Genomic DNA, 24,880 nt, shown 5'->3' on the forward strand with positions numbered 1-24,880 from the left:
GAGTTGTTGTCCGGCGCCCGGCGAGCGGCTCTTCCCGGCAGGCCCCGCGCGGCCGGGGCGCAGGCGCAGTTTGCGGGGCGGCGGGAGCTGCCCGTGGGGCTGAGGGCGGCGGGCCGGCAGGCATGGAGGCGGCGGGCGGCGGGGCCGCAGGTGGGGGGCTGCCGGCACGTGGTGTCGGGGCGTTGTGGACTGGGCATCGCTGAGGGATGCCGTGGGCCTGGAAGGGGCAGGGAGCGAATGGGGGGATACTGTGGGCCTGGGGAGGGACTGGGTGCTGTGGGGCTGGTAGTGAGTGGGGGGATGCCATGGGCCTGAAGAGGGCTGGGTGCTGTGGGGCTGGGATTGAATGAGGGGCATGCTATGGGCCTGGAGAGGGCTGGGTGCTGTGGGGCTGGGAATGAATGGGGAGATGCCATGGGCCTGGAGAGGGCTGGGTGCTGTGGGGCTGGGATTGAATGAGGGGCATGCTATGGGCCTGGAGAGGGCTGGGTGCTGTGGGGCTGGGAATGAATGGGGGGATGCCATGGGCCTGGAGAGGGCTGGGTGCTGTGGGGCTGGGAATGAATGGGGGGATGCCATGGGCCTGGAGAGGGCTGGGTGCTGTGGGGCTGGGAATGAATGGGGGGATGCCATGGGCCTGGAGAGGGCTGGGTGCTGTGGGGCTGGCAATGAATGGGGGGATGCCATGGGGCTGGAGGAGGGCTGGGTGCTGTGGGGCTGGCAATGAATGGGGGCATGCTATGGGCGTGGGTGTGGGGAGCCTGGGTGTTTTGGGGCCGCAGAAGCAGGGCTGGGGGCTGTTGGCATGGGCAGCTTTTGTGTTACATTGCTGGGTGCCAGAGGAGGGCTGGAGGCTGTGGGGCTGGGTGCTCCCAGAACGGGGGAGCTGGGAGCCAATGGGGGGTGCCGCAGGCTGGGGCACTGCAAGGCTCTATCCCCACCGGTTTTGTGGGCCTGTCTGTGTACCTGGGGTAGGGCCATCTCTAAAGCGCTCCCCACCTCTTGCTGTTTGGATACCTGTGGTGTTCGGCTTGGCCAGGCTGCTGGCTGCTGCTGCCGCCGCCACCCCTTCCCCAGCGGGGAGATGGCCCTGCTTGGCTGGCTCGGCTGCTCGGGGCTGCGGGCACAGCGAGGGCGGGAGGCCTGGTGCCAGAGCGGGCCTGGGCTGATGCACGGCTCTGCCAGGGTCTTGCCGCTGCTGGCTGTGCTGCTGGCTGCAGCGGGCAGCCCCGGGGTAGAGGGTTCCTGCCCCGTCCCTGGGCAGCTTGGGCCGAGCGCCTCCCGCGTGGGCCCCCAGCTCGGCAGCCAGCATCCACCAAAGGCGAGGCAGTCTCTTTAATCAGAGCCTGACAGTGCAGGGGAGCCAGCTTGGCAGGCACGTGTGCTGTTTGTTTGGAGAGGAGGGCTAGCACCAAGACCTGCCCCTGGCTGCAGCACTTTATCCTTTCTTAGGCTAAAAAGATGGGGACAGATGCCACCCAAGAGCTGTGCAGGATAAAAGTGCTAATCTGTTTCTCTTCTAATATATTTCAGCAGAAAAGTCTTGGCAGAGTCCAGGGGAAATATAGGGCAAGAGGTGGCACTGAGGTTTGCCCCCTGTTGTCAGCGTGCAGGAGAAGGAGGAACCTGGGGAGGGTTGCTGGGTCTGGTGAATCTTGCGCCTGATGTCTGGCTGTTCCCAGGCTTAGGGTCAGCCCCGCACTTGTCCGGACAGGGCAGAGGGGTGCCCCTGGCTCTTTCGGACAGCCCATCTGGATGCTGCCGCTCCTGACCTTACCCCCTCTACTGTTCCCTGGGGACTGCTGGTTCCTTCTGGCATGGCAGCAGGTATCACAGCACAGGGAGCCAGTCCCCGCTGGGCCAGCTCTGCTGCTTGTGGCACTGTCCTGCTCCCTTCAGCCAGTGTGGGTCCCCTGTGGGTTGGAGCCGGGATGTCCTGGCCCCTGTGGGTGGGGTATGGGGCCACGCTGGGTCCAGCAGCTCTGCTGTTGCATGGGTCCCATCATCACACTGCTTTAGGCGTGGTGGGGATATGGCTGGGTGCCCTAGTATAGGGGAGTGGAGATGCTTCCAGGGTGGCATGAGCAGCAGGCTGGAGCTGGGTGAATGCTGCCTTAGACCTGCCTTGGTTGCCTTGTGTGCCTGAGTCCTGCCTGCTGCGGGGCAACTCTGTGCCCACCTTGCCAGGGGCCAGTGGGGAGCTGCAAACAGCAGCTGGGAGGTGTAGGGCAGCTTTGGGGGCCAGGGTGGCTTGGGAGCTGTTGTGTGGGGTATAGGCTCCATGGCAGGATGTGGCACTGGCACTGCGCTGGAGCGAGTGCCTGGCCCAGGCTCGCAGCGTGCCTTGGCAGGACCCTGGGGTGGCCTCGCTCCTGGTTAATATTGATGGGCCGTGCCTGCACGGATGCCTCGGGGCCCCGACCCAGCAGATCAGTTGCCTTGCTGCTGGGCCAGCTCGGGTTCCTCCTTGCTCCCAGCACAGCTCTCAGGTGGGATGAGGGGCTCAGCAGGCAGGTGAGTGCTTGGTCGTGGGTGTCTTTTCCTGCACAGCATCACCTCCGCCTGTGGCTTCCTGGGGTCAGCCCTGCCTCTCCTTCACTGTTGTGTGGGGTTGTGTGAGGTGAAACCAGGGAAGGGGGGGAAGTTCTGCGTTTCCTGGAGTGGGGCTGTGAGGTGGTGAGTGGCTCCTGGGGCTTGGTCCAGCTGGTGAGGCAAAGGGATGCAGCGTCCAGGCCCTGCCCTCTGTGGGTAGTTGGGTAATCCTGGCGTGGGTCCTCTGCAGCGTCTTCTGAGGACTCCCCTAGTCCTGAACTAGGTGGAAGGGGCCAGGCCTGGGATTGTCCCTGGTCTCTGAGCATCCTTGCTGAGCCCCTGCCCTGGAACTGGCCCAGCATCCCGAATGCTTGCGCCTTCTCTGGTTTCCTCTGAGTCAGTCTCTCCGTCTCGCTGTCCCGGCCCCCTCTCCTCCGGGAAAGACGAGATGGGACTGGAGAACGTCTGTGCCGAGTCGTGAAGGGCTGAGGCACCTGTGTCCCCTGTTGCAGCCCCACAGCCTCCGGGAGCGTGGGCACAGCTACCCCCCCTCCTGCTCTGTGTCCTTGTGCAGGACGAAGGAGAGGTCCTGGCCCTGCTGTGCATGCAAGCGTCTAACAGGGTTGGTGCTGGGAGCTGGGGTGTCGCTCAGGGCTCTGTGAATAGCATCAGTGTTTCCAGGAGAGCAGAAGCTCTCCGTGGAGCCCCCACCCCTCGCTGAGGGACGGCGCGGTGCCCGGGCAGTGGGGTGGCCTGCCCGTGCTGAGCGCCTCTCCTCACAGGTGCGGCGTGGCAGGGATGAGCCGGCATCGGATGTTCGCAGCGGTGATGCGCCTGCTCCTCAAATGCCTGCGGCTGGGCCGGCGGCGGCGATTTAAGCTGGTACGGCAAGTGGAGCAGCTGTGGCGCTACGGGCGCCTCTGCCTCCGCTCGCTGCTCTACAACTCCTTCACCAACGCCGACGTGGTGCTTGACTCCCTCTTTGAGCCTGTCTACTGGCTGGTGGACCACGTCACCCGTTGGTTCGGTGTGGTGAGTATCCCCAGCGGGGAGGGGTGCATCTGGCTTGGGGGCTGGGGTAGCTGTGCTGCTGGGGCGATTGAACCTCTCCACTGCAGCGCCTGAACTGGCTGCCTGTGCTGGGCTTGGTGTGTGCCGTGCTCAGCTGGAGGGAATGGATGCTTCGGTGTGCAGTTCAGCTCCTTTTCCTATGCCTGTATCCTGCCCCGGCAGAACGGGGGCGGGTGCTGCGTGCTTGTGACCCAGTTCCCTTTCCCGTAGGTGTTTGTGGCACTGGTGATCGGGCTGACGAGCTCCATAGTGGCCATTGTGTACATCTGCCTGCTGCCCCTCATTCTGCAGACCTACACACCTGCCTGGATCTGCTGGCACCTCGCCTACGGACACTGGAACCTCCTCATGATTGTCTTCCACTACTACATGGCCATCACCACCTCACCTGGGTACCCACCACAGGTGAGGCCAGGCCAGGGCACCAGTTGGCAGCCCAGCTTCTCCCAGGAGCAGGCCTGGCCCCAGCCATAGGGGAGGCTCTGGGCTGCTGTGGGTGACTCCTGGGATCAGCCAGACCACCCTGAGGGTGTCTCTGCGGGAGGCCTTCTCCAAGATGGAGGTGGCTGAGACTGGGTGGCACTTGGGGGGGGAGGGGTGAGTAACGGAGGAGTTGGGGGGGCAGGTAGTGGGTTGTCCCCAGCCCTGTTTGGGGCTGGCTTGATCACAAGGGAGGTGAGGAGCATGGGGACAGAGAAGTGCTGGAAGCAGGGGACAGCGTGGGGCTTAGGGACACTGACCTTCTTTTGACCCGTATGCAGGCCAAGGACGATCTCACGGGCGTCTCCATCTGCAGGAAGTGCATTGCTCCCAAGCCGGCTCGCACCCATCACTGCAGCATCTGCAACAGGTAGAGTCCCTCGCCCTGCCCCGCTGCCACCTGCACCAGGCCGCCGTGCCCGCGCCACGCGGGGCAGCCTCCGGGACGCCTCTCTTCCCCCCTCATGCACTGCTGCAGGAGCTGGGCCCCTTTCCTTCTGCTGGCTTCATGCCTTGTCTCTAAAGGGACGCTGGGAGGTGCCTGTCCCCTCCCCGACAGCGGGTCCTTGCATTGGCACTGACACTTGTGCTGCTCTCCTCCCTCCCAGGTGTGTGCTGAAGATGGACCACCACTGCCGTATCCTTCTGCAGTACTAACCCCCTGCACTCTCCTGGGGGAAACCGGCCCTGCTTCCTCCCCTTCTCCCTGCCCTGCGCCTCTCCTGAGTCACCCGCCCCGGGAAGGGTGCTGGGAGCTGATGGGCTAGGAAGGGCCACCCTTGTCCCATGCGGAGTGGGTTCACACCTGTGGCCTGTCACAGTTACATACCTTTAACCCCAGAGGCAGCCTGGCTGAACAACTGCGTGGGGCACTTCAACCATCGCTACTTCTTCTCCTTCTGCCTGTTCATGACCTTGGGCTGCATCTACTGCAGCATCAGCGGCTGGGACATGTTCCGGGACGCCTATGCAGCCATCGAGGTGAGCGCAGGGCAGGCTCAGAGCCACCCCGGCCCCTGCGCCACGGCCTGCTGTGGGAGAGGAAGCACTAGCACATGTGGAAGCTGCCTGGGCTTCCTGGGCTGAGCTTGCAGAACGAGGCTGGACCAGCCCTGGCCTCTTAGCGATTTTTATTTCCCCCCTCTGGTCTCCTGTGGGGCTCCCCAGCTGCCCTGGTCCTGCAGGGGAGTGAGTGGGAAGGGCCTTCTCCAAGACATGTAACTGGTGCCATGTGTTTTCCATCCCCCTAGAGAATGAAACTGCTTGAGAAGGAGAGACTGCAGGTGGCTGCCAACCAGGTGGGACATCCCTGCTCTCCAGCTGCTCCAGGCAGCACGGAGCAGAGCTGCCCTGCAGCTCCTTGCAGGCTGGGTCCCGCTCTCGAGGTGTAGCCCTTGGCAGGAACAAACCAGCACCCATGTGCATCTCATGGGTGAAGAGAGCTGGGGCTGGCTGGGCAGCTCTGCTACGGGCACTGCCTCCAGCAGTCCTGGGCGCTGCTTCCCTGTGTACAAGTCTCCAGCAGCTTTGGCTGGTGTCAGCAGTGGCCTTGGAGCCAGGCAGCTGCTTGCTGTGCTGCGCAGGCCCTGCCCTCCTGGGAGGAGCTGCAGCAGCCTCTAAGGACTTCAGCCTGAGCATTGTCTGCTGCGTGGTGTGGTGTCCTGGCCAACCTCGTGGCTGCTCCCTGTCCCCTTACCTCTAACCTGCTGCTTCTCACTCATTTGCTGGCTGTCAGGTGGTGTCCGTCTGTCTCATGGCTGTCCCAGGCTGCCTTGCCATCACTCTGGCTGTTGTGTTGGTTCTGGTCCTGGCCCTTTCTGGCTGCCTCATCCCTGCATTAGTCACGGGTACAGCAGTCCTCTGACCTGGCCCTTGAGCTACACAGCACTTTATGTAATCCACTCCTGTCCTTTTTTTCGCAGACGTACTACCAGACCCCACCACCCACCTTCTCCTTCCGCCAGCGGGCTTTCCACAAGAGCATAGTCTACCTCTGGGTCCTGTGCAGGTAACAGCACGCGGGGCTAGCAGCAAGGGCAGTGTGGGAAGCAGAGCTAGGCACGCAGCCTGCTGCAGCCCTGCCCTGCTATGGGATATCGGGTCCACTCTGCCTTCCCCTGGGCTGGACTGACTTTGTCTGGCACAGATAGTTCCCTGTCCTGCTGGCTCTGAGGCCACAGTGCAGCAGGAGAGACTTCAGCTCCCTGTCACACAGGATTAGACCAGCTAGGCAGGCTCAGCCACCCCACGTCTGCCACAGCAGGGCAGGCCTGCAGGTGACCTGCTGTCCCTTGCTGTCCCCAGCTCGGTTGCATTGGCCCTGGGTGCCCTCACGCTGTGGCACGCTGCCCTCATCACCCGTGGGGAAACCAGCATCGAGAGGCACATCAACAAAAAGGAGAGGCAGAGGCTGCAGAAGAAAGGCAAGGTGAGCACAGTGTCCAGAGCAGGTGGGCGAGCTGGAGCAGAGCCGGACTCGATGTGTCTCTCTGGCCTGCAGGTGTTCAGGAACCCCTACAGTTACGGCAGCTGGAATAACTGGAAGGTGTTTTTGGGAGTGGACGTGCCAAGGTAAAGCCCTGGGGCAGCCCCTCTCTGGGAAGGGCAGTAGCATCTGGGGGTACCAGGCCACCCCAGTTCTCTGCAGGACATCTGATTCTATGCACTACTCTCAGCTGGCCCTGCATAGGACCCAGACCAGCGCTCGGGCCGGGCAGGGGCACAGCACTCAGCTGTCCTGTGGCTCCTTAGCCCTGCCCAGGGAGGACCTCTGGCCTAGCTGGCACCCCTTTCACCCACTGGTGCAGGCTGCAGGACAGTGGGCTCCCAAGCAGTCCCCAGGGGGACCTTAGCAGAGGAGCTCAGGGACAGGGCTCAATCCCCTCACTGATCCTGGGGTTCTGCCCACCTCCTGCAGAGCTGTGAAGCACCAAGACTTGAGATTTTTGTTGCAAGCTTCATTTCTTTCCTCACAGACACTGGCTCACCCGGGTTCTGCTGCCCTCTCCTCACCTGCCCCATGGAACAGGTCTGAGCTGGGACCTCCCTCCCTGCGTGACAGAGCAGCGTGCACCGCTCCTGGCCATCTGAGGTGCGGGGCCTGGGTGCTGCAGTTGTCCTTGCCCTGCAGGCAGGGAAGCGCAAGACCACCACTGTCATCCTGTTTGGCCCAAGCACCTGGCTGAAGGCAGATGCTGGCATGTGCTGCTAGCTGGAGCGAGAGCCACTGAGAGCTCTTTGGACAGTGTCGATGCCGGAACGCCTGCTCTGATGGCTCCTTGGTGGCTGCAGGCAGCCCCCAGGGAAGGGGGTGGGCACAAACTGGTGCTCTCCCACGAGCTGAAGGTGCTGCCCATGCTACACATAGGTACAGGCCAGCACATGGCCTAATTTGGTTCTCTGGAAACAGCTTGTGCAGGGCTGAGCTCAGAGGACGGTATACTTCCCCCCAACCAAGTACTTGCCACTGAGCCTTTTTAAGAATGTAAGAACACCCAATAAATGGTGGTTTGGTTTTGTTTTTTTTTTTTTTAAGGAGACTGGCTCTTTTTCCTGGTAGGGGAACATGACCTCCTGGGGGCAGGGGAGGAGAAGGGAGCAGGAGCCTGTAACCTTTAGCTATAGAAGCACCGCTGGGGATCCTGTCTTTTGCTCAGATTAGCATGAGGGGGAGCAAAGCCCTTCACCAGCTGAGGGCCTGCTGCAGCTCTGGGTGGGAGGAACGTTCCTGGTAATACGGACAATGGAAAAGCAAAGCCCAGCAGGCCAGGGCTATGGCACAGAGGGGTCCCAGCCTGGACCGCAGAGAGAGGCCCCACAGTGTTACCAAAACAGGCGTGTTTATTCTTCTGGCACACAAGTGGCCACACACTGTACAGGTGTGCACAGGCCTGCCCTCTCCACTCACACGTGGCGTGGCGAGTCTGTCCGTCACTGTCCCTGGCTGCGCAGGCCACAAGTGACACAGCTTCTTCCCCCCTGCGGTGCAGGGAAGGTTGGGGGGTGCTGGGAAGGTGCCGCAGTGAGGAGTGCTGCCTGCTGGCCCCCACGCTCCAGCCCCAGCTGGGTCTGTCTGTGGCGGCAGTCGAAGGGCTTGGCAGGTCAGCGGGGTCCTGGTTAGATTGTCGGTCAGCACAGGGAGGGGATGCAGGGTGCTCACCTGCCCGGGCTCCCCAGCAGGAACCTGTGGGGACAGAGATGGTGCCATCAGCCATGTCCCCAACCCTCCAGCTCCCCAGTGGCTACAACAACACACACTCACCACTCTCCCCGTGCTGCCACCGCCTCCTTCCGCACCAGCCTCTTCTTGTCATCCAAGGGCTTGGCCAGCGCCCGGATGACCCGTGCCTTGTATGGGAGCAGCTGTGGGACAGAGACTGCTGTTACTGAGAAAGCCGGGGTGCTGTCTGCCCTCCAGGAGGAGGGCTGGGACCCTCTGGGAGCCTCCACCCAGGGGCAAGCAATAAGCTATGGTGAAGAACTTACCACTGTGGTGGGCAGGCTGGTGAGCGCGTGGGCACAGCGCAGGGCAGCGATGCGGACAGCCTGGAACAGAGAGGAGTGAGCGGCAGTGCAGGGGGCTGGGGTGCAAGGCAGGGAAATAGGGTGCATGGGGCAGAGGAGAGGGGGCGCACGCACCATTGCAGGGCTGGAGGCGAGGCTGAGGAACTTGGTGACCAGTGTGTCGACATGCAGGCTCATGATCTGGGGGGCTTCGAGCAGCAGCGGCTGGAGGCAGCTCAATGTGGAGAGCTGCACCACACGGTCCGAGCAGGACAACGCCTCGAGCAGCAGAGAGAGGAGCTGAGGAGGATACAGATGTGAGCAATTCTCCAGCCATGTGCTCTCTGCCACCTGTCACCCCCAGCCAGCCTGACACTCACTGTGGGCAGCTCTGTAACCAGCACGGGTTTGGGGAGATGGTTGAGCACGTGGGACAGGCCCTTCAGGTAGTTGGCCTTCACATCTGTGGAGAGCAGAGGTGGTTACAGACAGCAAGAAGAAGAAGAGGATCCCAGCGCAGATCCCCTAGATAAGGGGGGCACCGGGTGGCGAGCCCAGCCCTGCAGCCAGGCTGGGGCTGAAGGGTGGCCACCCACCAGGGCCAGCCCCATGGAAGCCCTGCACCAGTTTGGGCACGTTGTCGGTGAAGAAGCGCTGGCGGAACATGATGCGCACATCAGCGTGGCAGCCCTTGTGCAGCACGTCCGGGGAGTCAGCCATGAGCAGGGAGAAGCCGTCGGCCGCGACAGGACCCAGCTCTGCATCACCCAGCAGGCCCAGCAGCTGTGAGGGAGAGTGCCCTGAGATCATACGCTGTGGTGCCAAGGGTTCCCACCTAGCTGTGGGGGAAGAGGGTAGGCTCCTCCAAGAGCACCCAGCCCCTCATACAGCCTACCTTGTCTGTCAAGTGTGAGCTCAGCGGGTGGTAGCGCAACACTAGGGCTTTGGTCACCTGTGCAGACAAAGCAGAGTCAGCATGTGGGGCCATCCCCCCGGTTCTCCCTCCCCTCCAGCACCTGGGGCAGGCCTCACCCAGAGCAGCAGGGTGAGTGCCTGTGTTCGGTGGGGCCCTTCAGCAAGACCAGGCTCCATCCTGTTCACTGCCAGCTGCAGGATCTCATCTAGTTGCTGCCCTGGGGACAGGAGACAGGCTGATCATCCCCCCAGCAGCGCTGCGCAGGGACCCACAGTAGCCTGTCCAGCTCTCTTACCTGCTGGGTGCTTGTTCACCAGCCCTGCAAAGCACTTGGCTGCTGTGGTGGCCGTGAAGGGGCAGTTGCAGGAGCAGCTGAGTGCTAGCAGCTCCCGGAGCAGCCTTTCCTGCTGGGGGATCACCACCTGAAAGAGATTCGCAACCTGCTACGACCTGGGGGGCCAAAACTGTTTCCTTTCTCTTCCTATATAGCTTGCTTAATCCACAGTCCTGGGCAGGACCCTTGGCCACAGCCCCTCCACTCTGTTCCCCCAACTTACATTGCGGGGCAAGGAGCAGACGAAGGCCATGAGGAGAGCAACAAGGCGTCTCTGTGCTTCCAAGCGCTCGCCACCCTGTGCGGAAAGAACAGCACCCACATCATCCCAGTCCTCACCAGCAGCTGCATCTCTCTGCACCCACAATCACATTCCCTGCCTCTGCCTCAGCCCCAAGCACCCCACGCACCTCAAAGGGCTGGAAGGAGCAAGGAAAACTGTTCTGGGGCAGGAAGGAGACCTCTCCATCCAGGAAGAGGGGTACCACATGGGATACACTCTGGGCAGCCAGTCTAGGAGAAAGGAGACATCGCAATGTGCTGCTCTGGGAGCGTCACTAAGAGCTTTTGGGTACCTCCCAGGTGGCACGGGACCTCCCTGAACAAACAGCAGCGGAGAGGAAGACAGTGTGCCCCTCCCGGTAAGGGGACGCTGTGCCCAGCATCCCAGTGGCCTGCCGCAGCATCACTCACTCAGGGATCAGGTGAGTGCTGGCAGCGCTGATGACAGGGACCATGGCAGCCAGGGCCTCCTCCTCCAGTAGTGCCTTGCTCAGCAACGGGTGGGTGCTCTCTGCAGACAACAGGGACAGGTCGGAGCCTGCCATGGCCATCCAGTGCAACGAGGTAGCACAGGTCAGTGACCCACACAGGCTGTGGGACGCTGCAGCTCTGGCCCTGCCAGCGGGGCACTGGGGCCCCACAGTGCCTGCATTTGCCAGAGGGTGGCAGCACTGCAACCTGCAGGGCTGGCAACCCCAGAGGGGCTCCCGGGACCCCACAGAGCCTGGGGGAGCTGCCCCTCGTCCCCCTCTCTCCCTCCCAGCTCTGCACCTACCTTGCATGGCAGCCTGCACAGCCATGGCCAGCAGGCAGGGCACCACTTTTTGGTGGTAGTACCAGCAACTCTCTGCATCCTGCTGGCACTGCAGGGCCACACGGTGGAGACTCTGGCACACAGAGACCACGTCTTGGGCGTTCCTGGCCTCACTCCCTGCAGGGCACAGTCACCATCACATGGAACAGCCACTATCCCGCGCCTCATTGGTGCTGGGACCCTGGGGGCAGCACACCAGTAGCATCCTGGTGTGTGCTGCCATTTACAGAGCATGGCTGCGCCCAGGGCAATGCAGCCCTCCCTCCTCACCCTCCATCAGCAGGATTCACAGCCCAGCCCTGGGCTGCCAGCATCAACACCGTCTCCTTGCTTTCCCAGCCCCCCTTTCAGCCCACCCTCTGTGACAGAGGCAGATCCTGCCCAGAAGTGCTGTGTGCAGCTGCCCACCATGGGCTGTTACCTTTCTGCACCTGTCGGAGATGCTGCAGCAGAATGGGGACGGTCTCCTTCACGATGCTGGTGTGCGTGGACACAGCTGCCAGGGCCTGCAGGCAGCGCTGCTGCAGGGCGCGCGGGGCACGGCAGCCCTCCTCCTCCCACTCTGAACAGGACACACACCTCAGATGGGTGTTGCAGGGACCCCCAGGCCCTGCAGCCCAAGGGCAGTCAGGGCCCAGACCACATCAGGTTGGATGGGGTGAAATAGCACAGCAGAACTAGCCCGTTCCAAGCCAAAAGGGACGCTGCCTGGTCTACGGCTTGGCATCTCCTCCTCGCACAAGTGGTACCAGCAGTGCGGGCTAGTTGTCAGCCCCTGGCACAGCCTTCCCTGTGACAGCACCATGGAGCCTGCGCTGAATCCCCCAGCGAAGGGAGCCATGTACCCACCCTGAGTGATACAGCCTCACTGCCTGCTAGGAGCCAACCAGGGACGGGACAGGGCTTCACCCCAATACCAGAAGTAATTCTCTTCCCTACGGCCACGAGCCCCTACCTGACTGCAGCTCCTCTCCGAGTCTCGGTACCATGCGCCCAGAGAAAATCTGTGGATAGATGGGGGCCAGGGATCCAGCTGCCTCCATTGCTGCCTCGCTGCAAGATGGGAAGAGAATGGGAGAGGGGATGTGAGTGCTCCAAACCCTGGGCTCTTTGTACACAGGCTGCAGAGACCCAGGCTAGAAGGTGCTGAGAAACGGGTTTTTGGAGACAATCTGCTCTGTTCACCCTGCTGGGAGGTGAAGCACAGTTCCCACTTTGAAAGGCCCAGGCTTTCCAATTTCCAGCCCAGAAATTACCCAGTTTATCCCATGACTCTTAGCTCAGACAGCTCCTGTGCCTTCATTCAGATTACAGCCCCTCTCTGCAGCAAAGCCAGGTTTTGTTCCTCTTCCCAGAGTACAGGTGACTGGAATGGCTCTAGCCAGTCCCTCACCTGCTCTGGGAATCCTCCTCGTGCAGAATGAGCCGCAGGAGGTGATCCACAACCAGCTCCAGGTCAGAAGGAGACAGGAAGCCTGGAACAAAGCCATAGAGGAAACCCGCCATTGGCCAAAGGCAAAGATGCTGGTGTCCTGGCCAGCATCATTCTGTCTCAGCCAGGTTATTAGCAACACAGCAGCATGCCAAACTCCAGAGATATAAGGTACCCAGTACAAACAGGCAAGAGAGAGACCAAGTGTCCCTGGAACTTGTGGCCTAGCTAGGAAGTGCCACCACTTCTCCTGCACTGGATCTGACCACCCCCTCAGTGCAGCAGGCCAGGTGTCACCCACCAAGCCATATGCTATCACATCTCCCTGAATGGGATGACACCTCCCTTTGACCACGCAGGGGAAGCCAGACACCAACCTTGCAGTGAGCCCAGGACGGTCAGCGCCCTGATCCCCACCAACTGCAGGTGCACGCTGGGGTCCGTCATCGCCGAGAACACCACAGAACAGACTGGGGCTCGGAGCGCCAGCACAGCACTCTCATCTGGAGACAGAGGCACAGAGCTGTCACAGCACAGCCACGACCACAGCACCTCACTGGCCCTTTCTGGGGCCCTGCCAGTCCACACCCAAGCATGTGAGATCTCTGGGACACGGCTGGTGGTTTGCACTCACAACTGTCCAAGTGAGGGAGCTTTCCTTCTCTGCCAGCATAGGAGCAGTTGAGGGCAGCACCAGAACCCGTGAGACACAGATGGCTCCAGAGGGATCAGCAAGCCTTACCTTCTTCCACATGTCCCCACTTCTTCTGTAACTCCAGGAAGCCAAGCAGCATTTCCAGGATTGTCCTCCTCTGGCTGCTCTGCAGGGGCACAAAAGTATAACCCAGATCACTGTCACTACTGGACACTGCTATGACTCAACCCAGTGCTGTGAGGCCAGAGGGTGCCCAGGGGGTCTCCACCTGCAAATAGGAAAGGACACCCACTCCGACTGATGCCCTCCACCAGTGCCCATTCCCACCACACCACACAGGAACACTAGCCGCACTCAGCCTTGCTGTCTATGATGGCAGAGCCTAGGGTGCCTGCCCCTCACCTGCGGGTGCTTGGTGTACTGCTCCAGCAGCAGGGGCACAACGTTGCAGGTGATGCGGTGGCAGGTGCGGAGGGAGGCACCTGCTGCTGCCTGCAGGAGCTTGGCACTCGGCCACACCAGCTTCATGTCGGGTTCGCACAGATGATGCCTGCAATCTGAGATAGGCTGGGCGTCAGCCACACCGGCAGAGCTGCCTCTGCCTTGTGTGCAGGCACAAAGCCGATATCTGGGCTGGGACGTGCTGCTGAGCTCCAGGGTACCACAGCTCTAAGCTGCAGCACGCCCTTAACAGAGCCAACAAGCTCCCTAACAGAGCTGCCTCCCTCAGCTCCAAGGGCTACAGTGCAGCCTTGGACATCCGAAACCCAACAGAGAGGGAAGCAACTCAATCCAACAGGTACTCCCTACTGTGCCCCCTTCTCTCTCCGGCAGCTAATTCCCTTGAGGAAACCAACACTAGCTGCCAGAGCTGGAAAGGAAAGGAAAAATGTTTCAAAGAGAACAGAAGGGCAGATCCCCTCTGGCTAGGAGGATGCTTGGAGGCCTGGCAGTGCCAGGCCCTGTTCAGCAAGCCCAGCTGCTCCCTGCTGGGTAGGTATCTCTGCTGGCTACCTTGCAGGACACTGCTGAGGAAGGAGTCAAGGAGGTCCTCAGTGTCGGAGCTGAGCACGGAGCGGGACAGGCAGGCAGAGAGAGCGTGCAGCGCAGCTAGGCACTCCGCCTCGACCTTCTCGCTCGCCGTCTGGAACACCTACAGGAGAGGCCGTGGGGATGAGCTGAGCTCAATGCTGACCCCAACTGCAAGCTTCACACTCCAAGTGTGGGCCGAAGGGCTTGGCTCCAGCCTCACTTCCAACGTGCTTTGAGCATGTAGTATGGCACATCCAGTGAGCCCCAGGGATGTTTCAGTATGGGTGACCTGTCCCCAGATTTTAGTTGAGGCTGTTCAACGCTGTGGGTGGGGACTGCTGGGAGATACAGGGTCTTCCTAGCCTAGCTGCTAGCCCAGGAGGAGCCCAACTGCACTGGAGGATTTGCTGAGGGCCCTGAAGTACTCACCTCCCTGCGCAGGGATGACCAGAGGCTGGGAAGGAATTCCTGCAGCTCCTTCTGCCCATAGATGGCACAGCAGGCTGTCTGCAGGATGGAGCCAGAAGCAAGCATCAGAGAGAAGCCAGTACAGGGAGGACACAGAGCAGGGACATTGCCCACTCCAACAGGCTCACACAGGGCTGCATGAACCCCACAAGGGAGAGAGTAAGAGCAAGGAGTGATACAGGCCAAGAAGGACCCTGCAAAGAATGGACCAGGTTCTGTAAGGAAGAGTTACTGATTGGTAGAGACAGGAGAGGAACTTGAACGTGGCTGGATGCTTCTTCCTCCCATCAGGACAGGCCATTCGTGGGCTAAGGGTAGAAGGTGATTCTTCCTTACCAGGGTCTGCAAGGAGTCAAGCTTGGCACTTTGCAGGTCTGAGTCCATCTTCTCAATGAGCAGAGGGAGCAGGAACTGCAGAGAGAGGCACTTAGACTCATCCTACTCTTTGTGCCACCTCAACACACACACACACACACACACACATCTGTGGCCCCATGGGAACTGCATGCTCAGCTTCTTCCAGGAGATCTGAAGAGGAGAGGATGCCTGCAATAGGCGCCCTCTTCTCAGGGTGTCAGTACCAGCACCCTTCCGATGCCCAGCCCCAGGGAGAAGTGGGAGTAGGGGGCTGCCAGCAGGACACAGGGCTGCCCTTGCACAGATTCCCTGTCCCTTGTCCCAGCAGTTCCCTTCCCATGGAGTCACACAGAAAGCTGCAGCACTATGAAATGCAGCCTGTGCTTGAGGAACAGCCTAGTGCCCAAGAGCCGCCAAGGAGCCACCTACCTCAGCGAACTGGGGTGTGGAGGCCAGTACAGCCCGGAGGCTCAGGATTAGGTCTTCTCTCTGGATGCCATGAGGGTCATTGGGGGGCTGGAAGGGGAGCACAGAGAGCAGATGACCTGTTAGAAAACTTCTTAATGCAGCCATTGGCTGAGGCTGCACCACCTCATCTCCAGCAGGGCAGCAGCAATGCTGGCCACCAGAGCCAGCCTGGCACGGGCCTGTCAGCCTGAATAGCATGGCTTGTAGCACAGCACTGCCCAGACAAGCCTTTTGCCCACCCTATCCTCCCATTTCCTGGAGGGGACACAACACCATGAAAAAACACTAGGAAAATGAATAGTCTCTGGCAGGGGGCAGACTCACTGGAGTAAAATCAATGGGGAAGTAGCAGGATGTCACTTCAAACAGCTCCTCCACAAAGGGACCTGCAGGGAGAGGACAAAGTATGTGAGCAGAGATGTTGGTGAAGAGGGCCACAGCATCTGCGCTCAGCACCAGCCATGGGCTGGCTCTGCAGCTCCCAAATCATGTCAGGGACATCCCCAGCCCAACCCAAGAGCCATCTCTCTGACAGCAGGAAGAAAAGTGACATGTTCCCTCATCAGCTCCACACAGCAGGCTCACCCAGGGCATAGTTCTTGACAATGAGATCACGCACGATCTGGAAGGCCACTAGCAGGTTGCGGGGATCCTTCTCCCCATCCATCACCTGGATGAAGCCGAAGGTGAAGTCAGTTCCCAGGCCTTTCAGCTCTGCAGAAGAAAGGAGCATGAGCAGGAAGGGCTGCAGAACTCCAGACCTCACCAACGTGACAGTGAAATCAGCCCTGTTTCCCCAGCTCAGGAGCCCTTCCAGCTCTTCACAAGCAGTTCCACACAGCCACCCTGCCCCGAGCAGGACAAAGCAAGCATTTTTCCAGCCTGAGCAACTCCAGCATGAGCCTTGGCCTCCTCACCTTCCTCCCTCGTGCCCATGAAGTTGGTGATGATGCTGTAGACTGTGTGACGGTCCAGCTGCAGCAGGGACTGCAGGGAAGGGCAAATTAGTACAAGCCTCCAATGCAGCAACATTGCTACACAGCATCCAAGGGCAGGCATATGCTCTAGAGCAGCAGGCAGGACCCCCAGGAGCTCAGCTGCTGCCTACTGCCACACAGATCCCATTTACCATGTGCAAAGTGTACACATGCTTGTGCGATTGCACCTGAACAGAACTGCATGTATACACAATCCAAATCATGCAGGGCCACACTTGCTGCCTGAAAGAAAGTCTGAAGAAAGTTAATTCCCCCAGGGGTGAGAGAAGAGAGGGCAAGGGCCAAATATGACCAGCTACCTTTTGCCTTTGCAGTGAACCATGCTATCTCTGAGCTCCCCAGGGGCACTGTACTGTTACTGATTGACACGGTCTCAGTCCTCAGGGAGGGCAGGCCATCCCCAGACACACAGAGAACAGCGAGGAATCACACTGCTCACCTGCACATGTACCTCCTGGAAGATGGCTTTGAGCACAGACACCGCTAGCCCCGGGGCCAGCACCTCACACATGCTCTGTGGACAGGTAAAGCAAAGTAAGAACCACAGTAACAGCCCAGAGCTCCTGCCCTCTGTACAGCAGCCACCTCTAGCACTGCAAGATCCTCCCAAGACCCTGAGGAGAGCTTGCCATTCCCACTAACAAGACAAGACAAGATTCCTGTCTCTTCTGCTAGGAAAAGCCAGCCCCTAGGCATTAGCATGTAGGAAGGAGGATCTATTCTGCTCCCCCGGGTGCTCAAAGAGTTCTTGCCCCAGTACCAGGATGGGGCAGAAAATCAAGGCAGTCTCAGCTCCCCTACCATACTGCAAGGGACTCAGCAGGAATGGAGGAGACAGGGCAATGTAACTAGGTAGGAGCCGATAGCCCGGCTGGGCTCTGCTTGACACACTGCTCCAGCCTGCACCCAGGTGTTGCACCTCCCCAGTCCCGCTGCAAAGCATGTCCTTGCGGCTGTGGGCTTGGGAGACACGAGCTCACCAGTGCTCTGAGTCCCTGGAGCACTGAGGGGATCACGAGGTGATGATCTTGCAGCCGGTTCTCATAGAACAGGACCAGGTGCAGCACTGCCAGAAACAGATATCAAAGTGTGTTAGTCCCCGGAAACTCAGCACCAGCCCCATGCTCTGCCGAAAGCAGCTGCAGGTTGAACAGTGAGCAAACCTCGCAAGGATGAACGTGAGAGCTGACCCAGCTTCTGCCACTGTTTGGTGCACCCACCTGGCTCTGACGCCTTCTCCCTTCCCCTGTGAATGACCCATGTCTGACCACAGCGGGGCAGCACCACCTCTGGCCACTGCAGAGACGCTGGAGCTACCAGGGAGGTGTCTGCACTGGCCTGTCTGGACATGTGTGTGCAGATGTTGGCAGTGAACCGGCAGAAGCCTGCTCAGCAGAGGGACTGGAGGATGTTGTGGGGTGGGGCGCACGGCTGGAACAGGAGCCCTGGGTCCCCGTGTTTGGCTCCATAACACGTTCCCGGACCCTGAGTCACGGCCACGGGCGCCAGCACACCCGGGGCCTGGGGAGCGGCAGCAGGAAGCAGACTGGAAGAGCTGGCTGGCCGCATCCTGCGCCCACAGCTGCTGCAGAAGTCGCCCCCCCCAAGGAGGCGGCCTGACGCAACGTGCTTGAGAAACAGGCTGTGTGAGGAGGGCCACGAAGTGTGTGTATGGGGAGGGTCACAGCAGCTGCCGGTGCCCTCCCAGAAGGCTGGCTCTGCCCGCCCTCCTCCGGAGCTCCTGGTGACTTGGCTCTAACTCAGCTCCTTCCTCTCTCTCAGCTGTCACGACAGCCAAGCCTCTCCACTGAACCTTAACATCTCTGCCACCCCTACGGAGCACCACAGTCCTCGTCACTGTCATTACAACTGATTCCAGTTACACCAGTAGCTCTGTGTGCATCTTTCTCTGCACAGCTGCTCTCAGCCCTGCCTGATACCAGCCTGAGCCTCATATAGAGCCAAAGGCCAAGGCCTGAGAGACTTTCACCTCCCTCCTTTCCTTCTTCCACCTCACCTACTTGCTCTGTCGCCCCCGCCCTTCCAGCACAGGTTCAGCTACCCATCAGCAAGGTTCCCTAATCCAAGTCAAAGTCTGACAGCACTTACTGGCTTCCTCTGCTGCCAGCCAGAAACTATGTGGCATTTAACACAGCCAAACTTTCTCCTTGCCTCCCTGAATGGAGCATCTTCCTCCTTCCCCCAAAGTCCTCCACTCCACCATCACTCTTACGCTCATCTCTGACCTCTCCAGGCCACAGGGACCCCCCCAGAGTTAACGTGGGCAGGCACCAGGACTGAGGTGTGACTTGCTTTGTGAATGATGGGTTTCCTGCAGTGAATCACCACCCAAGAACTTTGTCATGCAGATATGTCCCCCAGCCTTCCACGTGCCACTGAGCATGCCTGGGTGTGCAACACCTACACAGTGCTGGAGGCACCAGCTGCTGCTCCAGAGCTCTAGCTCATTCACGTAGTGACCCAAATTTGTTGTGAGGGTAGCAAAAAGGCTACAGTGTGAGGCACTACATCCTCCTTGGACTTTGACACTTGAGATGGTCACAATACTAAATCAGCCACTTTGTCAAGCAGAAGACTGACCCTCTCAGGGCACAGGCTTTTTCCCGACCCTGCCAGCAGCCACCCAAGGGCCCAGTGCAGCCCTTACCTTCCTTCTCCTGGAGCAGGGAGTAACACTGGAGCAGGACTTGCGACAGCAGCTGGACGCCTCGTCCTCGCGTCCGAGGATCTGTGTTCTCCAGACAAGACCTAGCCAACCATGATGGAAACCCGAAAGACCTCTTGTGAGCAGGGACACTTGAGCAGGAAACGTACCCTGAGCAAACTCAAAATGAAGAAGTGCTACTACCATCCAGGCAGGGGGCCAGTGACATAGTCCTGCCCAACTTGGGTCTTCTCCTGGCATCAGCCCTCCTGCCTGCAGGGTGGGAGCAGACTCCTCCTATCCTGACTTTATTACAAGTATACATCTGGCCCCAGAGCTACACAACCACAAGTTGAAAGAAGCCTCTTCTCAAGTCAGACCAATGAAAGAATTCTTCCACCACGCTCTACAACCCAAAAACTCAGGCTCCCAAGGACAGAAGGGCTGAAAAAGGGCAAAGCCTTAGACAACAGCATCAGACAAAGAGCCAAACCCAGTCCTTATCTTGGGAGAAATGAGTCGCCACATGTCCCAGGCCACTACAGCTCACAGACGCGAGCCAACAATATGACATGGAGATGTGCAGCTGTGTACTCAGGCAGCTCCTGCTAGGGACAACCCCAGCTGAGATGTGCCTTGTGGCTCACTGCCTGCCACAACATCTCTCCTCAGTCCTGGGAGAGCCTCAAGGCCTGGTATGGCCCTGCCCTTTCCCAAATGGCTCTTGAATTTTGAGAGGACAAAACACAGCTCAGCCCCAGTACTGTGAGTGGACAACATACTTGCAGGCTTGTGTGCTGCAGCATGTCTGCCCAAGTGCTACAGTTAGCTTTAGCTCATCCTGGATGAGTTGTTACCATGCGTGTTTCCTTCTCACAAACCCTCCTTGTGGGAATTTCTTCTGCAACACTCTTAAATGATGCAAAACGTGTGCAAAGCTTTTCTTACCCAAGGGCTTCCACAAGCTGCAGTACAGTCCACCTTCCATCTTTGACCCCTGGAAAAAGAGAATGATTAAGAGAATAAACCAAACACTCTCAGTTTGGTGTTTTAGGCAGGGTGCTGGAGACAAGGGAAGTGCCCCAGCATCACCACGGGAAAGGCTGTCTGGTGGCCGGCACCTCCTTCAGCGCAGTCAGAGCTATGTGCACTCAGGGATGGAGCCACCTCCAGCCCTTCCTGTGAACACTCTGGGATTGAGTCTCATCTGGATCAGAGTTGAGGGCAAGCGGTGAGGAATGAACTTCCCAGTGCTTTGCCTATACCTTACTGCTGCGGCCACTGCAGCACCCTGGCTGCATCTGTCACTAATGTCCCACTCCTGAGAGAAGCAGCCTCACTGCGCTCTGCCTTGCCAAGGCACCAAAAAGCACTTCTCTAATGTGGGCAAACCAGGAGGGGCCCAAGCACAACTTCCCAGGTGCTCCAAGGGAGAACAGAAATCCACTCTTAACAGGTAGCAGCCTGGCCAAACAGCCCAGGCACTAACAAACACCCAGCTTTCCCTCTTGGCTCCACCATCTCTATGCTGCACTGAGTGACATCTGCACAAACTTGCTGCAAGAGAGAGAGAAGGAAGAAATATGGTTTTGTGGTCAGAGTAAGGCACAGCATTGGCAGGCTATTGCCAGGTCTGACACCCAAACCAGGTTGCTTCACTTAGATCTAACGCCTCAATTTCCTTGTAACTGAATTGGGGAAAAAGTCACTCCTCAAGAGGCTTTGGCAAGGACCTGCTGCATCCTACAAGAGCTTTGGCAGGAGGGCAGGTTCTCCACTCCTGCCATGCACAGCTGACGTGACACACGCTCAGTATGAAAGCTCTGCAGGTGCCCTGTGGGCAGAGGTGGTGTGGGAGGCAAGGGAGTGTGTTACCCTGGGCTTGCTAACCTCTGACTCACAGATGACAGGGGACATTGCTGGGACACAAGCAACATCCCCTGCCTCCCACCTGGGTAAAACAGCTTTTCTCCACAAAAAGGCAACGAGATTCACCATCTTCGCCCAGGATCATTTCTGGGTGCTCTAGAAGGCACTATTTGTTCCCGTGTCCTGCTGAAGTCTAGCCTACATGACTGGCAGACCCACACATAACTGAAAGCCTAAAGCTTTCAGTTTGGGGCTTTCCCTTGTCTCAGCTGGTGTCTCCTGCTTGCTGTTTGCTGTTGCAAACATTCACTCGCTCTTTCTAAAGCAGCTAACTTCGACACGAAGTCATGAGTTTCATTAGAGAGAGGTATCTGGGGGTGTAAGAAATTATGACAATGTTTTCTGAGGGCCAGCAGCCCCAGCTCCAGAAACAGGGCTTCAATCCCACTTGGCATAACAGAGAGAGACGGCCTGGACTGAGGGACAGAACCGGTGCATAAAGCGAGTCAAGAGGAAAAAGAAGAGTCCAGCAGACCACAGAATCGACAGGCCCAAACTGACGGGGGGGGGGGGGGGGGGGAAGGGTGCCACGAGTGACAGCTGTAAGGTGCTGATGAAGTTTCTTGCAGGAAAGCAGAAGCGCGATGGCAAGCAGGTGTGCACTGGCATGATGCACAGCAGACTGCCAAGACAGTTCATGCAGCCCCCTTCACTTCTAGGATGCCAGCTCCTTGCTCCCAGAGCACAGCTTCAGCGAGCTTAAAACCCCTCGTGCCTCTTTCCTGAGCCACTGCGTGGAAAGTCTGAGACAAACATCTTCTCCACAACCACCCACTCGGCTCCTCTGCATTTTCAAAGACTGAAAGCAACATCTACCCAGAACTGCTGGTTTCCCAATCAACAGGAAAGGGCTGAAGCATAGTGATCTAACCACTACCAACTATTGATGTTCCCTCAGCTCTGCTCCAGCCTACCCCATTACCTGCGACTGCTGCCTCGTGCTCACAGCGCCAGCAGCAGACGCTGTAGCAGTGGAGACCATGGTTTAACAGCAAGCACAGCTATAATTAGACCTGCCTCAGCAGCATTGCAAGCACAGTAGTTAGCCTGCGAAACGTCTGCCTCTACATCTGGCAGCAGCAAGTTCCCAAGGTTAATTACGCTTCCTGAATGCCAGTATTCCCTTCATCAGGAGGGGTTGCCTTTCCATTCTGGTGTTCCTGCAGTTTGAGAGGCTAAACTGAAGCAAGTGTTTTACCTTTGCTGTATCATTACTTGGAATCCATCTGCTCCATTTTCTCCCTTCTTTCATATGTTATCTTTCCAGACATTAACCATTTCTGCACACTTTTCATTTTAGCCTATCTCCCTCACTCCCTTAAAACACGAACACAGTATGCACAGTGAGCACTGATAGATTTCCACAACAGCAGCATCCCTCTCTCCCCATTTTTTAATAAAAACGGGTTCAGCCTCCTTCTGACACCCACTGACCTGTACAGTCTGAGCTGCCTATAGCAGCACTGAAGTTTTCCACTTGCCAAGTTAGAGTTAATTTAATACTCAGCAACACATATGAGAAGCTCAATATGTTTCTTCCAACAATCGCGCAAAGGCAACAAGGTTAGAAAAACCTCCCCTTTGGCTCAAGGGGACGTGATATAATTTAATAATTTCTGATGTACGATTCTATGAAAGGTCAGAGGGGCCAAAAGACGCTCGCTGGCTCGCTCACTTGTCAAGGTAGGTTTGTCACAAGTGCCATACGGCTGATGAGAGCTGGGGGGGAATGGCTTATCTCTTTGTATGTCTTTGACGAGACAAAGCTTTCTCAGGGCACTTCTGTAGCACAACCATAGATGACAACAGCAATTGTAAGGTTATCTTTCCCCCCCGTCTAGCGCAAACACGTTGGAGGCTTGGTGCTACTCTTTCGCAACATCTTGAATGTCACACAGTTTAGTGAATTCCTCCAAATTTCTTTAGCATCCTCTTCACCGTGCATTACATGGACCACTGGGTTATCCGCCAGCTTTGCCAGCTCATCTCATCACCAAGATACCACTGAACAGTTCACAGTTCATCAGTCTTGGGAAGGCTTTGTAAGCTACCCCGCTGTAGAACGCAGCCCATGCAGTCCTTCTCTGCTCTCTCAAATCCTTTGCAGACACGCAGAAGCCACTGCCTAGAAACACGAATGCTCTGCCTTATCCTTAAAAAGCCACATTCCTGAAGCTGCAAATTCCCCAATGTAACAAAGTCACCAAATTGCTGTTCCAAGCAGAAAGACAAATTATCCAGGGAAACCAAATACCTCAAGCCCTGCCAGGAAAGGAGGAGAAACCACAGAAAGGGCAGCCAGAGCCTGAGCCCCTGAACCAGGGACAGGAGAAGGCAGCATATCAGCTTCCTCCCAAAGGCAAGGCAAGGGGGCTTCCTTCCCACAGGCAGCCAACCTCCACCTCCTGGCCAGCTGTTCCCAGGACCATCCTGCAGCTCCCCCTGCACCTCCAGTGCTCACAGCCTCACACACCCCACATCACATCCCCCTGCCCCAAAGTCCCACTCCAGGCCAGCCCCCCAGCATCACCAGTAGCCAACATCTTCAATTCCTGCCCATGCTCTAGGCCAGCCCTCCAAAATCCTGATCCATCCTGGGTACTGTGCAACTCTGCATTCACCCCAGCTCTGAACAGCCCTGCATCTGCCCAGCATCTGTGTCTACCTCACCCCTAGAGCCCCTTGCTCTTGCTGCTGCCCCACATCTCCCCCACAGTCCTTAATTCCTTGTGCCCTTTGTCAACAGCCATCTCACAGTTGTTCCTCACCCCCAAATTCAGGCCTCCATCCTGTTCTTTGACTAGTTTCCACCCCATAGCACTACCCCATACCCCACAGCCCCCCGGTTCCCACTACCGTGCCCCATGACACTTTTTCTGCTCTGCACCACCCCGTGGCTCCCTACATCCCATCCCCATACCCTGCTCTACTCCATGATCACCCAAATGCCAGACCTCACCCCACAATCCCACACCCATATTCTGCCCTGCCCCATGGCCATGTCCAAAACCCAATGCCTGGCTCTATGCTCCTATGTCTTGCCCTATATCTACACCCCATGCCCTGCCCCATCCCCCCTGCAGCCCCATGTTCACCTGGCCATGCCCACACACCCATTCGCTGCCCCACAGCTCCATGGGTATGCAGCACTACCTGCCCTGCTCCACAGCCATGCCTCATACTTTGCCCCATAGCCATGCCTTGCCCCACCTCACACCCTCATACCTTGCCCACAGCCCCATGTTTTACCCCACAGCTCCATAATCATGACCTTCCCTGTCCCACCCCCATCTTCCATGCTCTGCCCCATGGACCATACCCTACTCTACAGCCATAACCACGCTCAGCCCCATACGCTGCAGCATATCTTCATGGTCTGCCCCATGCTCTACCCCACAGTCCCATGACTCTGCCCCTGCTCTGCACCACAGCCCGTCCACAGCCCCATGGCCATGCCCTGCCCCACAGCCCGCCCCACAGGCCATGCCCCTGCCCCAAGCCACAGCTCCTCGGCCATAACCATGCTCCTGCTCTTACCTGCCCCACAGCCCGCCCCACAGCCCCACGGCCACGCCCGGCCACGCCACACCCCCGCCCCACACCCCACGCTCGGCCCCGTCCCACCCGCCCGCCGCCCGGTACCTGCCGCCACCTCAGCGGCGCGCGCGTCCTGCTGCCCGGCCACGAAGTCCTGGACAAAGGCGGCGAGGGCCCCGGCCCCGGCCCCGGCCCCGGCCCCGGCCCCGGCCCCGGCCCCGGCCGCCGCCATGACCCTCCGCGCCCAGGGCCGCGAGCCGCCGGCGCGCCCCGCCGCACGCATGCGCCGCGCCCCGGGCCGGCCCCCGCGCGCGGGGCGGGGCCGTGGCGCCTGCGCACTGCGGGCACGCGCCCCCTCAGCCCCGCCGCCGAGGGCGAGCGGCGGGTCCCCCGAGGGGGCGGGGCTC

At 59.0% G+C, this 24,880-nt stretch overlaps 2 protein-coding genes across 11 annotated transcripts; one reads left to right on the forward strand and one right to left on the reverse strand.

Annotated features, from left to right (window-relative positions):
* The first annotated feature begins 62 nt into the window (after nucleotides 1–62).
* On the forward strand, nucleotides 63–7,602 carry ZDHHC16 (zinc finger DHHC-type palmitoyltransferase 16). 6 transcript variants are annotated; one of them, XM_062579700.1, is made up of 12 exons: nucleotides 63–150; nucleotides 1,683–1,827; nucleotides 3,315–3,564; nucleotides 3,814–4,008; nucleotides 4,365–4,453; nucleotides 4,692–4,720; nucleotides 4,931–5,064; nucleotides 5,334–5,381; nucleotides 6,006–6,091; nucleotides 6,388–6,511; nucleotides 6,584–6,654; nucleotides 7,059–7,602. In XM_062579700.1, exons 3-12 carry the CDS (start codon nucleotides 3,331–3,333, stop codon nucleotides 7,171–7,173), a joined length of 1,125 nt encoding a protein of 374 aa, XP_062435684.1. In that variant the 5' UTR covers nucleotides 63–150; nucleotides 1,683–1,827; nucleotides 3,315–3,330; the 3' UTR covers nucleotides 7,174–7,602. The 6 variants fall into 6 exon arrangements, with proteins under 6 accessions (XP_062435684.1, XP_062435686.1, XP_062435682.1 ...); XM_062579702.1 differs by having other exon boundaries at nucleotides 3,895–4,008; XM_062579698.1 differs by having other exon boundaries at nucleotides 6,388–6,654.
* Nucleotides 7,603–8,151: 549 nt separating this feature from the next.
* Nucleotides 8,152–24,693, reverse strand: MMS19 (MMS19 homolog, cytosolic iron-sulfur assembly component). Of its 5 annotated transcripts, XM_062579693.1 has the most exons (31): nucleotides 24,579–24,693; nucleotides 19,956–20,004; nucleotides 19,011–19,111; nucleotides 17,323–17,408; nucleotides 16,782–16,856; nucleotides 16,262–16,331; nucleotides 15,930–16,058; nucleotides 15,669–15,730; nucleotides 15,306–15,392; nucleotides 14,856–14,930; nucleotides 14,481–14,558; nucleotides 14,034–14,172; nucleotides 13,422–13,576; nucleotides 13,107–13,185; nucleotides 12,742–12,867; nucleotides 12,326–12,407; nucleotides 11,888–11,985; nucleotides 11,354–11,494; nucleotides 10,894–11,049; nucleotides 10,530–10,629; nucleotides 10,247–10,349; nucleotides 10,060–10,134; nucleotides 9,798–9,924; nucleotides 9,619–9,719; nucleotides 9,482–9,538; nucleotides 9,183–9,369; nucleotides 8,967–9,049; nucleotides 8,722–8,886; nucleotides 8,569–8,628; nucleotides 8,345–8,445; nucleotides 8,152–8,266 (listed from the first exon to the last, which is right to left on the reverse strand). In XM_062579693.1, the coding sequence occupies exons 5-31, from the start codon at nucleotides 16,851–16,853 to the stop codon at nucleotides 8,239–8,241; spliced, it is 2,736 nt and encodes a 911-aa protein (XP_062435677.1). In that variant the 5' UTR covers nucleotides 16,854–16,856; nucleotides 17,323–17,408; nucleotides 19,011–19,111; nucleotides 19,956–20,004; nucleotides 24,579–24,693; the 3' UTR covers nucleotides 8,152–8,238. The 5 variants fall into 5 exon arrangements, with proteins under 5 accessions (XP_062435677.1, XP_062435679.1, XP_062435678.1 ...); XM_062579695.1 differs by lacking the exon at nucleotides 14,034–14,172 and having other exon boundaries at nucleotides 13,422–13,586; XM_062579694.1 differs by lacking the exon at nucleotides 17,323–17,408 and having other exon boundaries at nucleotides 24,589–24,683.
* Between the last annotated feature and the right edge of the window lie 187 nt (nucleotides 24,694–24,880).

This window comes from Rhea pennata, chromosome 7 (genome assembly GCF_028389875.1).
Source record: "Rhea pennata isolate bPtePen1 chromosome 7, bPtePen1.pri, whole genome shotgun sequence".
Lineage (NCBI taxonomy): Eukaryota > Metazoa > Chordata > Aves > Rheiformes > Rheidae > Rhea > Rhea pennata.

Bases quoted from the DNA above. Each gene is read 5' to 3' on its own strand.
- ZDHHC16 (XM_062579698.1), top strand. From the start codon at position 3,331: ATGAGCCGGCATCGGATGTTCGCAGCGGTGATGCGCCTGCTCCTCAAA. The intron at 4,721-4,930 runs GTATCCTTCTGC...CCCCAGAGGCAG, and splicing joins GAAGATGGACCACCACTGCC to CCTGGCTGAACAACTGCGTG. The intron at 6,655-7,058 runs GTAAAGCCCTGG...CTTTCCTCACAG, and splicing joins TTGGGAGTGGACGTGCCAAG to ACACTGGCTCACCCGGGTTC.
- MMS19 (XM_062579694.1), bottom strand. From the start codon at position 19,995: ATGGAAGGTGGACTGTACTGCAGCTTGTGGAAGCCCTTGG. The intron at 15,731-15,929 runs GTGAGCCTGCTG...CTCTCCCTGCAG, and splicing joins TGTCAAGAACTATGCCCTGG to GTCCCTTTGTGGAGGAGCTG. The intron at 9,050-9,182 runs GTGGGTGGCCAC...TGCTCTCCACAG, and splicing joins CTTCCATGGGGCTGGCCCTG to ATGTGAAGGCCAACTACCTG.